Source organism: Theropithecus gelada, chromosome 12 (genome assembly GCF_003255815.1).
Source record: "Theropithecus gelada isolate Dixy chromosome 12, Tgel_1.0, whole genome shotgun sequence".
Classification (NCBI taxonomy): domain Eukaryota; kingdom Metazoa; phylum Chordata; class Mammalia; order Primates; family Cercopithecidae; genus Theropithecus; species Theropithecus gelada.
Genome location: NC_037680.1, coordinates 36,205,269 through 36,218,019, shown reverse-complemented (window position 1 = coordinate 36,218,019; position 12,751 = coordinate 36,205,269). Strand labels below are relative to the sequence as shown.

At 44.0% G+C, this 12,751-nt stretch overlaps 1 protein-coding gene across 1 annotated transcript in view; it reads left to right on the top strand.

Moving 5' to 3' along the window:
* Positions 1 to 979: 979 nt before the first annotated feature.
* The window catches only part of LY75 (lymphocyte antigen 75), a 94,412-nt gene continuing 82,640 nt past the window's right edge, over positions 980 to 12,751 (top strand). The window contains exons 1-3 of the mRNA XM_025405438.1: positions 980 to 1,141; positions 6,622 to 6,993; positions 11,959 to 12,129. Coding sequence (XP_025261223.1) covers positions 1,048 to 1,141; positions 6,622 to 6,993; positions 11,959 to 12,129 — 637 coding nt within the window. The 5' untranslated portion in view covers positions 980 to 1,047. The remainder of the gene's footprint in view (positions 1,142 to 6,621; positions 6,994 to 11,958; positions 12,130 to 12,751) is intronic.

Below are 12,751 nucleotides of genomic sequence, written 5' to 3'. Positions count from 1 at the left end.
ATGGAACTGAAAGGCCAGACCCTGGGGAGAGGACAGAGCCAAGGCAGGTTTGGGAGCCGTCTGTGAAGCCTCAGCAGTGGAAGTCAGGAAGAGCAACTAGGTCTTTGCGTCCTCATGCAACAAGGATAGAGGCCACCTCAAGTACACATTATGTGTTCAGCAAAGACGGATTTAAAAGTATAAAACATTCACTTTTGAGCAACTTAGGTCATTAAGAATTTGGTCTCTTTTTAATGATAGCAGTGTCCACAGGAAGAGAGTGAGTGGGACATGAAATTTCTGGTTCTGCGTGCAGACTTCTACATTTCTACCAGCTAATTATTATTATCATTAAATTATTACGCAAAGAGCTTACTCGCAAAGCTCAAATTGTTATAAAGCGTAAGTCATCCTTGGAAGTGTCGTTTGGTCACTCTAGTAATTCTTGCTTTTAATTCTTCAACAACTATGGGTAGAACTGCAGTGTACCATTTGCACTATCAAAATACCCAAGACGTTGCCAAGGACGACTGAATTCTTAGGTTTGGCCGCAGTCACCCACGCGGCAGGTGCTCACTTCCTTCTCCGGGGCAGGAGACACCGTGGGTCTCTTTCCAGTCCAGGCTGGAATGGAGAAGTCGTCCCTGACCACAGTGAGCTAGGCAGAGTCCAAGGTTCTAAACTGACAGAACCCACCCACCAGGGCGGTGCCAAGTCCCAGTAAGGGCCGCATCTCCCCAGCTTGGCTGATGAAGAGGCGGGGACCAAACTGTCCAGTGCAGGAGCCTGTGCGGTGCCTGGCTTTCCCACCGACCCGCACGTCCCTCTTCCTCGCGGGTCCCACCCCACGCAGGTATCTAGCGCCCCGCCCTGTTCATTGCCCACACCCGGCCCGCTACGCCCCGGGGCCGAGGAGACGCACGTCTGATTGGTCGGGGTCGGCGGGGGCGGGGCCGGGGCGCCCCGAGAGGTCTGAAATAGGAGCGGGCGGGGCAGGCCGAGCTCAGCAGGAGGGGCGGGTGCCGCGTGCGCCAGAGGACCCGGCCGGAAAGCTTGCGCCTGCTCAGGATGAGGACAGACTGGGCGACCCCTCCCCGCCCGGCGGGGCTCCTCATGCTACTCCTCTGGTGCTTCGAGCTCGCGGAACCCTCTGGCCGCGCAGGTAACCGCGGGCGCGTCCGCCCCGCAGTCCACTGGGTGCCTCGACGCCGCAGCTCTGCCGCCTTCCAGCCAGGAGCAGGGCTGCGCCCCCGGCGCAGGTCACGGCTGCTTTGCTGTTGGGGGTCTCTGGAGCCGGACGAGTGAGCTGCAGGGGAGGTCTGGCGGAGTAGGCGCCGCAGTGCCCTCGGGGGCCCGGAGGAGGGCGCAGTGGATGTGGGAGGACAGGGCCCTTCTGGTGCAGAGGGGACGCGGTCCACCGTAGAGTAGGCTCACTGAGGCTTTTTTGACCAGGTGCCCTGCTCCGTCGTCTGTCTTATAAAATGTTGCTGGAGTATGGGGTTCCCCATCTGCCCTCTGCGTCCTGTCCCGCCCGTTCTCGCTTTTCCTTCGCCCCTTGGTCACCTTGGCCACAGGGCCAAGAGGAGCCTCCACCCACAGTGCTAAGGATTCCCAACGATTCCCGGATTTCACTGCGCCTACGGTGCGCCTCAGAAAGGCAGTCAGGTTAGGTAAACCATCTCCTCTGAAAGTGACCAAGACCAAGAGTCAGCTATGATGCCGTCACCCACCGTTTAGAGCAGCAAACCTTTCTTCTCTTTGGTTTATCAGTTCCAGACGACCCCGCTCCCCCAAGGCTGACAGCCCCACGCTGAAGGGCAGGTCGCCTGGCTGGGGACCTGCTGCCTCTCAATGGGGAAGCAGGACCAGAAACAGCCTTCACTGATGTTCAGGGTAGTGCCAGCGCCACCCCACCACACCCCTTGACAGCATCCGGTTGCTTTTACTTTCTCTTTTTGCCTGGGCGAGAGGTGTGCAGAGGACTTTGTTTCTTGGTTGGGCCGCATCATAGGCACTCAATGGGCCACCCGCCACCGGCCACTTCTGTTATCGTGCCTGTATGAGGAAGGAAAAGACTGTCCAGGCAGTTTGAAAAACACTAAATTGCTGGTGGCTCTTATTTTCTTTGCAGCTAAGCTAAGTTACCATCTGGTTTAGACTTCCTTCGGAGAGTGATGGGAGGAGATTTCTCAGAGTGTAAGTGCCATCATCCTATCTACAGCAAGGACCTGTAAATGAACCCTGCTCTGAGTCACGCTTCTCTATTCTCCTTTGACCCTGTGTGCTAGGAACTACCAAAGGAATCATTTAAAATAAGATCCTTTATTGCCTTGAGAATTTATTCTGCCTGCCCCACAATCCAAAGTGGAAAAGTTCACTGCAACAACTAACTACAGTGAAAATGCACTAACTTCTCAATCACTAACCTCTTGGTTCCCATCTACATCTGCTTCAGTCCTGTTTTTATCTCCTTCACAAATTTCAAGATTTCCTTAATTCTTGCAATCTCTGCAATCACTGCCCTTTATCACTGACCCAAAGCAAAAAGCACCAGGTTTAACTCTATTCGCCCTGTGCTAGGTCTCCACAGGTTTTGTTATCCTGTATCCTTCCTTACTCTAGCAGCTACTCTGATCGATGTTCTCTCACCCTCAGAGCAGACTTGTGGCCTTGTTTGGGGAAGCACTGGAATTTTGAACCTCTAGCCATTTGGGTCAATTGTTTGGCAAGAGTGTCCGCTTCATGATGCTGGTGATGGCATGCACCTCGTCACGTGCATGGCTAGGCTTGTGCAGGTGGCCTCTATCACCCAAACACTGAAGGAGCACCTCTGTGTCCTTGGGGAGATGCCAGGTGCTTAGTTTACATTTTTGCTGCTTGGAGAGCTAACAGCTTGAAGTAAAACAATCCGTCAGGGACTCCTGAGGTTTTCACCAACCAACACCACCCAATCATGCGTGAAGACTTTCTGACTCCCTGGACATTGCCATGGACTCAGCTGTCATTTCAGGACCTGCTTTTGAACTAACAAACCTAGACTTCTGATTCTGTCTTGCTGCGCTTACCTGTACTTTCTGAACACATGGTAGAGACTCTACAAAATGCTTAATATGTGATCTATGGATGTTCCCCTGAAATTATAAATGCTGCCATCTTCATCCTTCTTGTTTTCCCAAGCTATTTCCCTATCCATTTGTCTATGGCTGTATATGTCAATATCCAGCTCCTCTTTGGAATGCGTGAAGCTATTTGGTCTAGAGTTTATAAGGCAGGAATTATTTAGTGATCAGACAATAAGAAAACACTGAGAGAGATGATTTTCCTTTGATGGATGTAAAAATGCTAAAAATTTATTTTCAATTTTTGGTAATGCTACTTAGCCATTTTCTCTCAAACACTGGAGAATTTATATCAAATGAAGCATATACAAATGTATCTAGAGGGTAATGAGGCTTCTTTTCATCAAATTCTGCCTTTTAGATTTGCCCCAATGTTGTATTTGGAGGTAAATACTAAAACTCCATTGAGGACTGGTATAAAGTTGTAAAGTGAACAAAATCTAATAGGAAGCTATCTGTAAAGAATCTATTTTATAAAATAAGTTTTATAAAATAAAATCTACTCTGTAATTACCTTTTCAAAGTATAATATATTTCTAAAATAGCTTGTATGCCCTTCCATACCAAATTTTCTAAATAAGGGATTATGTTCACTCTTTCTCAGTCCTCCTTCCAGCTCTTCAACCTACTATCCCAATAAGGGTCGTAAGACTGAGGCAGTTTGAACAGCTCCTGCTAAAGGTAAAGAAAGATACAGGGAAGCATCATGAAAGGATAGGACTCTCCCTATCTAATAGATGCATATACGTACCTTATATATGGAGGCTAATAAGTTTCCTTTAAGTATATGAATAATTAAGATCTGTACTAAGTGACCACTATAAGTGTCAAACATTGAAATTGCATACTTGGTTCAAACAAGGGGTTAGTCTGAGAAAAACGTCTATATTCAGAGATGTAGCAGTTAGGAAGTTTGGCAGCTCCACTTTAACAGAGCTACTCTACACCTCTCCTTCAGTGTTTTAGTATTTCAATCTAGGACTCCTAACTCCTGCTTTTTCCACTGTACAAAGAAATGTAGCTAATCCATTGGATTCTACAAAAACTTTGAAAAATGCAGAATTGCAAACTGCAAAGGAAGGCAAAGCTGCTGCTTCCCCAGTTCACCTGTTTGGGATCGAACGCACAAAGCAGAATGCCCGGGAAAGACAGCAGCAAGACTACAGGGCAGGAGAGGGGATGTTTCCAACAAGGGTGATGGGCACGTCTCCTGCAGGAGCAGACTTCTTTTTTCTTCTGTAATTTTTGATACTTTGGAATGCAAGATTTATTTTGGAGAGGCAAGAGAGAACAGTTTAGAAAAGATGTAGATCAGAGGTCTGAGTAGCTATTGAATTGTGGGAGAAGGCCATGAGAGAAAGTGTAAGTAGTAATCTTATAGTACATTTTCTTTTGTTGACTGTCCTCCCAGCCTGTGTCCATCAAGCAGAAAGTGGCAGAGGACTGTCAAAGGAGAAAGTGTGAGGGATGTGGCTGGGCACAGTAGCTCATGCCTGTAATCCCAGCACTTTGGGAGGCCGAGGTGGGTGGATCACCTGAGGTCAGGAGTTCGAGACCAGCTTGGCCAACATGGTAAAACCCTATTTCTACTAAAAATACAAAAATTACTCGGGTGTGATGGCAGGCACCTGTAATCTCAGCTACTCGGGAGGCTGGGGCACAAGAATCACTTGAACCTGGGAGGCAGAGGTTGCAGTGGGCTGAGATTGTGCCACTGCACTCCAGCCTGGGCAACAGACCAAGACTCCATCTCAAAAAAAAAAAAAAAAAAAAAAAAAAAAATTGTGAGGGAGGAAAGCTGCTATGGCAAACATCAAACATCCTTAGCTGCAACCCTGTGGAATACTTTTAAAATTCAGATTTAAAATAACTTTAAGCTTTAAAGGATTTTTGTTGCTGTTCTTGTTGTTTCCCTTGTTGTTGCTTCTGTTATTGAAAACAAAACAAAACAAAATCCTTCCAAAGTTCAAGCTGCAGTCAGACTTAATTTTATAGTTATTATTTACATGGTAAAATTCCCCTCAAGTCACCAGTCCCTGGTATGGGAATTTTTAACTCTGAAAGCCTTTGAATTATTACTAGGAAAAGCATCTGGTGTTAGTGAAACCAGTGACTGTGACGCTGGTATCAAAATGAAAGTGTCTTTGGGGAACCAAAATTTTATAGGTCTTTCTGCTGAACTCTGGTTCATTGACAGTGATTGCTTAAGCTTGTCTAAAATATTTCAGCTTTACTCTTATCAACATGATGATCTCTGCTATAATTGTTTAAAATTTTCCTTTGTAAAAGAACTAACCAAATTATCCGATTATAGTTTGTTGTAACAGATGTGAATCTTATTCCACAAATTCAGGTGTGCAAGAAACAATGCATTACTTTATTTTCAGAAAACCAAATTAAATTTGGTGCTGAGCTCCCATTCCACCAGGTTGCCAGAACTTCAATAATTGTCCTTATTGGGGTCTTTCCCAGCTCATGCAGAGTACCAGGGGAACATTCAGGGAAGATTCTTCTTTAGTCATTGGATCCCGCTGGTTACCTCTGGGTTTCCCCTTGTCCAAACCCACAGGTTCTTGAATCTGGTGGCTCAAGACTCATCAGCCATCACTCTGGTAGTTCCTGGAGTTTGGGGTTCAGCCTTCTTAGGTGATCCACACAGTCAATCCCCCAGGCTTTCCCCAGGTCCTGTCACCTTCCTGAGGGTGCCACAATGCAGCTGGCCACAGGTTCCCCTACCCTCAGAACCCAGATCTCTATTTCTTCTTGTTTCTGTACCCCCATTGTTCTGCTGCTCCCCCAGAAGTTTCCCTGTTTCCTCTGACATACCTCAATGAATTTAGTCCTCCAAAAAAATATCTAGGGGGAAGTGGTCTTTAAGAAATTTGTCCTTAAATTTTCCTTTTTAGTGGCCACACTAACTTGCCCTAAGGCAGAGGACCACAGAGGCCTCACTATGTACTTAGATCTGAAGAAAGGAACATATATATAGTGAACATGCTGTGTTAAGCATCGACTTTTCATGTAATAATTTACCCTGTCATAGTAGCTAATATGTAAGCAAGGCAGAATTATGGTCCCAACTAGACTTTTCATTGAGATGAAAACTAAAGAGCTTCTTTTATCTCATTAAATGAGAAGGGAAATATCTTTCATGAAATAGCAACAACAAATATACATGCTGCTCTACATGCTTTACATGGATTAGCTCCTTTCATGCTCACACCCATCATAGGAAAACTGGAGCACACAGGTTAAATGATTTGCCCTGATCGTATGGCTAATAAGTAGCAGGAGCAAAATATGGACTCAGGCGGACTGGCTCCAGAACCCGTGCTCTGACCCTACAGACTGCACTGCCTCTCTGCTCACCACTGTCCCACCTTCTGTAGTCCCCTGCAGCTTATAAAGAGTGGGAACAGTCTGAGGATGGGAACAGTCCAGTAGTGCTCAGACTCTCCTCAGCAAGTAGGGAGCAAGGCACTTCAACCACATAATCCACAATCTGTCTATCCATTTGACTCAGCTAATGACCCCTTCACCATCGTCCATGGAAATACGGGCAAGTGCATCAAGCCAGTGTATGGCTGGATAGTAGCAGAAGACTGTGATGAAACTGAGGACAAGTTATGGAAGTGGGTGTCCCAGCATCGGCTCTTTCATTTGCACTCCCAAAAGTGCCTTGGCCTAGATATTACCAAATCGGTGAATGAGGTAAGAATGTTCAGCTGTGACTCCAGTGTCATGCTGTGGTGGAAATGTGAGCACCACTCTCTGTACAGTGCTGCCCGGTACCAGCTGGCTCTGAAGAATGGGCATGGCGCAGCAATCTCAAATGCATCTGATATCTGGAAGAAAGGAGGCTCAGAGGAAAGCCTTTGTGACCAGCCTTATCACGGTGAGTAGTAGAGAGGGACTTTGACCGATTTGCTGTTGTGCTTGTCACATGTGATATTGAATGTGCACAATTTAGTAAAAATAGAGTCATACATTCGTAAGGGCAGTGAGTGAGCTCTTCAGTTCCAGGCACTGTGCAGTGACTTTGAGCGACATTCTTACGAGTGCATATTTGCCTCTACTTTGCAGGTAAGGCTGAGAGAGGTTAAATGCCTTGTCTGAGGTCACACAGCCATGTTGTGATAAACCTGGGATTTCATCAGATAGATATGTAGTTCTTATGATGGTCTTCTAAAGCCTAGAGGAAAGGAAACATTTGATTAACAGGAAATCTTTTTACAGGCTAAAAGTCAAATGATCTAATAATGTTGATCTTATTCTAAGTTTTAAAAGAAGAAGAAAGGCCAGGTGTAGTGGTGCATGCTTGCAGTCCCAGCTTCTCGAGAGACTGAGACAGCAGGATCACTTCAGCACACAGGAGTTCAAGGCTGTAGCGTGTAATGATCACGCCTGTGAATAGCCACTACACTTCAGCCTGGGCAACATAGTGAGACCCCCATCTCTTAAAAAAGAAAAGAAGGAGAAGGGGGAAAAATGTATTTTTTCTTGCCTATGGATTTTGATAAAATGGGAAAATTTTGAGTGGATTTTCCTATTTATTTTCATTTTTGGCATAGCAACCAAATTTTGATGTTTATATTTATGATTCAGCATTTTAAGAGTGGAGTTTTTCAGTTGCTTCCAAAAATAAGTATATTAATATTGCCTTGTGGGGAGCTGACCATGGACTTAGCTCTGAGTCTAGGCACTGGACTACAACTAATTTCCAAGTTAAAGAATGAGTAGATTTATTTTTTTAACCACTAAACGTAATTAGCTATCTCCCAAGCAAATATTTTTCATTGTGTTGCTCTAAATTACACCAGATGTCAATATGCATATAATTATGTCCTCTAAGTCCTATTATTTCTCCTTGCCTTTCTTTAAAAATTTCCCTAGCTTTATGGTGGCTTTCTTCTCTTAAAGATCATTGAAGCTAAATTTGACCTCAAAGGCAGGATAGCAGCTTCGCTATCCTTTATCCATCCACACAAGTTTTTCTTTCTAGTCTTTCTATTTCCTAGTGAGGATGCAGAAATTGTTCTGAGAATGTCAAGTTCTGTTATGGAGAAATATTAGAGAATTAGAGATGGGGTTTTCCTTTTCATCAATCCCTAACCTTTGAATAGTTGACAGTCTGTTTCTGCGAGCCAGTTTCCTCCTAAAAGTAAAGCAGTTGCTTTCTGGATATGACTTAATGGCAAATTTAAATTCTGTGCCACAAAAGCCCTTCTCCAACTTGCCAACTAAGAGGAAACACAGAGCCAAAAAAAAAAAAAAAAAAAGCCTTTTAATTGGATTTAACTTGTTTCATTGTATTTGTCCAGGGATCAGAAAGGATAATTTTCTTGGCAGTGTTCTTTTAGCCTCCTGATCTAATTCTTTTGAGGGGCATAGTTGTAATCTTAAACTCCCTCAGTTCCCAGAGTGTCTTCATTTCAATATAACTGATTTTCCTTTTTATCCTATGTGTTTTATTTATGCATTTCTAATGTTCTTCTAAGACGGGGACTATGGATTTCACCCAGCTGCCAAAGAGATCAGTAGCACAAAAAAGGTTAAGGACCTACCCAGGGGACCACCCAGAGAGAGCTAAGCAATGCCACCAGCATAGCCCACAGGCATGAAATGTTTCTTGACTTTTTCAAATATAATATTTGAAACACTAAATCTTTTTTGTAAAAGCATACATAGTTGTGACTAGTCAAGGCATACCTCAAGTTTTAATTTGCACAGAAGCCAAGGCCAAACCTGCCACCTCTTCTCTGTTTCTGTCTGGGTGACTGGTACCATCTAAGTTCTACATGTCAGAAATTAGCAAGTCACCCGAGAGGTTTCAGGCTTGCCTCTTCCACCACTCCAGTATAATCAAACATGAAGTCCTGGCAATTCTACCCTTTTCAATTTATGTATATCCCTTTTGTTCTTAGGTTAGGGACTGTTGTCTTAAGTTAGGGACCTTCTCTAGGACTCCTTTACTCAGACTCTCAATACTGATTGTTGTCCCCACCTTCTTATCTAGCAGTATATAAACAAAACATACAAGACAACTGAGTCCCGACAAAGTGAAATCCAAGGTTACCTAGCTTGTTACAGCAAAGCTAGGGCTCAAAACCAGTATTCCTTTCCCCCAAACAGCTTCTTTCTTTCCCCCTTGGCTTTAGCAGTATAAACAAAGTTTTCACTTGTGATACAAGAACATTAATTTATCACTGTGCCTTGGGTTGCCTCTCACCCCAACTCCCATCCTGTGTGAGTCATGTTCATCTCAGAGAAAACTGAAATTGTATAAATTTTGTGAGTGAACTGCTTTTACCTAGCACCCAGGTGTACATTTATAGCATTAAGATACCTTGATCTCACTAGGACTTTTCAAATTTTGAATGTTTGGTGAATCATGAAGAGGAAATGGACTTTTTGTGGTAGGGTGGCTGCAGAACTATCAGAATTCTGGGCAACTCTTAGAAGCCTGCCAACAACCCCTTTATCCATTGAAACTATTTTGTCTCGTGTTACTGATGACATTAATTTGCTAGTTTTCTGCATAATCACCTCATCTCACAAATTTGTACCTATTGCATAATAAAGCTGTTGTTTTAAGGATGCTATCACCATAAATTTGTACATTCAGAGAAGAGTCTTCCCAGGAAAGCCTGTCTTGCTAAGGAAGCCCATGGCATGTAAGAGGTCCAGCATCAGCAAAGAATGTGTGGGAGCAAAACGCTTAGTGAACAGTTAGCGCAATGTAGCTGCTTCTGGTGTGGTGGTTATATGCTTATCATTCTTCAAAGCATGTATTGTGACTTAGAGAGCTTATTAATTGAAGCCCAGCTTTGAGCTATGAAATTTAACTTGAAACTTGAGAAGGCACCCACTGATGTCACAAGTTGTCCTTATAGGTCAAGAGTCCAATCAGAGAGAGCCCATTTTCATCCCTGTCACTTGCGGCTGAGTGCCTGAATGTCTCACTTGACTACTCTGCAAAAATGGGGATTTCCCAGACAAATATAATACTTCCCCTATGATCTCACAGGTTTATGATAAAGAACAAATGGCAGAAGTGTATACCAAGGCACTTTGTATTCCAAAAATCAAAGGTTTTAGAAAAGAAAACTGATGGTTCTACAAGGAACAGTCCTTGTGTTCAGGGACTGTCCTCTTAGGTTTGTAATATGGGAAGAGAAATTGGTCATGAGCTATTGGGGGGTTTTTGATGCAGTTAAACTGAAACATAGGTAATAAGCAGAATCCTTATAAAATGTAAGGTCAACATACTCTTTAACAGAAGTACCCTTTTGAAACTATTTATATGACATAGCAAAATGAAGCCAGTGATCTTTAAAAGACTATTTGTGAAGAAAAGCATCCAGATTATTACTACCTTTTGCTAGAGTTCTGCTTAATACATTCTAAGCTGTTAAATGGCCTCACACTTTAGTTAGACAGATACTTGAGAAAACGAAAGTAGAATCAAATACTGTCTTTTTTTTTTTTTTTTTTTTTGAGACGGAGTCTCGCGCTGTGTCACCCAGGCTGGAGTGCAGTGGCGCGATCTTGGCTCACTGCAAGCTCCGCCTCCCAGGTTCATGCCATTCTCCTGCCTCAGCCTCCGAGTAGCTGGGACTACAGGCGCCGGCTACCACGCCCGGCTGGTTTTTTGTATTTTTAGTAGAGACGGGGTTTCACCATGTTAGCCAGAATGGTCTCGATCTCCTGACCTCGTGATCCACCCGCCTCAGCCTCCCAAAGTGCTGGGATTACAGGCTTGAGCCACCGTGCCCGGCCTCAAATACTGTCTTAAGCACACTTTTAAGCACATCTGTGAGACATTTTGGGGAACCCTAATTGCCTGGTAAAGAGTGATAAGATTTGATTACTATGATTTATCTAATGACCATTATTTGATCTGTTAATGACTGAGGTTTTTAGCAAATTGAGGATTTGGAAAATTGTGGCAGAAAGAGATACAGAGTTAGCCGTTCTACAAAAACACCTTTCCAAGAGAATTAGTATTGATATAAGTATCAAACACTCTTTCCAGCATTTCCAGGCATATTTGAGGTTGGAATCACTTTTCAGTTCCTCCCCATGTACCAGGGAAAATGATTAAAATAAAAGCCAAATCTACTACCTCACTGGCCACCAGCCAGTCACATGACTGCCCCATTGACGTTGCTGCTTCTTTCACACCCCAAATCACCATGCCCTGTGCCTCCCCAAGAATCTACTCAGAAATTCAGCAGCTCTTCCTTTTACTTGCTTATAAACCACAGTCTCAATTCTACTTCCAGTCTCTGAACAATGGGACTATTTGTCCATCTTTCTAATTCCGCAGGTGGTTCCAAAGTCCACACCCACCCTTAGTGGTTCCAAGGTAATTTTTCTGGCTCCAACACTTTCTAAAGAAAAGAAAATAAAGGTAAATGTAACCTCAGCCAGGGCACCCTTTCTGGTGAAGTGCTCTGCGGCCCACAGCAGAGTTAGTAGACCCTCACCTGACCAAGCCAGGCTCTTTCAGCCCCTCATCACACCACAGTAAGTGAAGCTTCACATGGATGATCACTGAATGCTATCCCCAATTTGCAAAAGCAGAAACAGAGGCTACTAGAGGGTTGGATAGCTAGCCCACAGGCAAACAGTGGGTCAGCAGGGAGCCGGCATTCATGTGCAGACCTGACAGCACCCATGCTCCGAATTCCTACATTCGGATATTGTATTCTAAACAACAATGTTTGTTTTTCAAAGAGTTTTAGAAATGAGCCAACTGAAGCTGACTACCCAGTTTTGTTTTGTTTTGTTTTGGTTTGGTTTTGTTTTGACTATCCAGTTTTTAACTCTCTTTTCCCCAACTTCCTCTCCAACCCAGAGATCTATACCAGAGATGGGAACTCCTACGGGAGACCTTGTGAATTTCCATTCTTAGTTGATGGGACCTGGCATCATGATTGCATCCTTGATGAGGATCATAGTGGGCCATGGTGTGCCACCACCTTAAATTATGAATATGACCGAAAGTGGGGCATCTGCTTGAAGCCTGGTATGTATGGGCTGGTAAACTTTATGTGGAAAGGCAGTACATTTATATGAGGCAACAGGGAGAAGGAAGAGTTCAAAGCGACTCAAAAGTGACTGCAAAAATATCATCCTGGATAAGGAGTGTATGTTTGGAGGAGAAGAGAGAGGTAATGTGTAGCCATGAATTTGCCTTCAGAAGCAGGCCTGGAAGTGAACCAAGGCGGATGGTGTCATGGAGGAGAAGGAGGGAGTGTTCCATAGCACAGACACCTCAGGGAGAGGAAGTGTGGAAAAGGCATGCACAGTTAGGAAATTGCTGCTGACCTTTAGTAGTTTCAGAAGACTAGAGGGGGTAGAAGCTGGGTTGTAGTGGAATGAAGCATGAACAGAAGGAAGTAAGCCTCGCAAGTTTCACGGAGCAGAAGAGACAGTTGGCAAAGGACAAAATTGCAACAAATTTATGTAGTTACAATCTCATTTGGCTTTATTGCAATTCTAGAATCAGGCAACACCTCATTTCATAAAAGAGTACTGTAAGTGTTCCAGTTCGTTGAACAGAGAGGATTGGCTTTGTAGACAGAAAAAGGGCTGAAGAAAGCAAAGACAAAAACCAAAGAGTGGATTGGTCGTTTCAAAGTAACTTT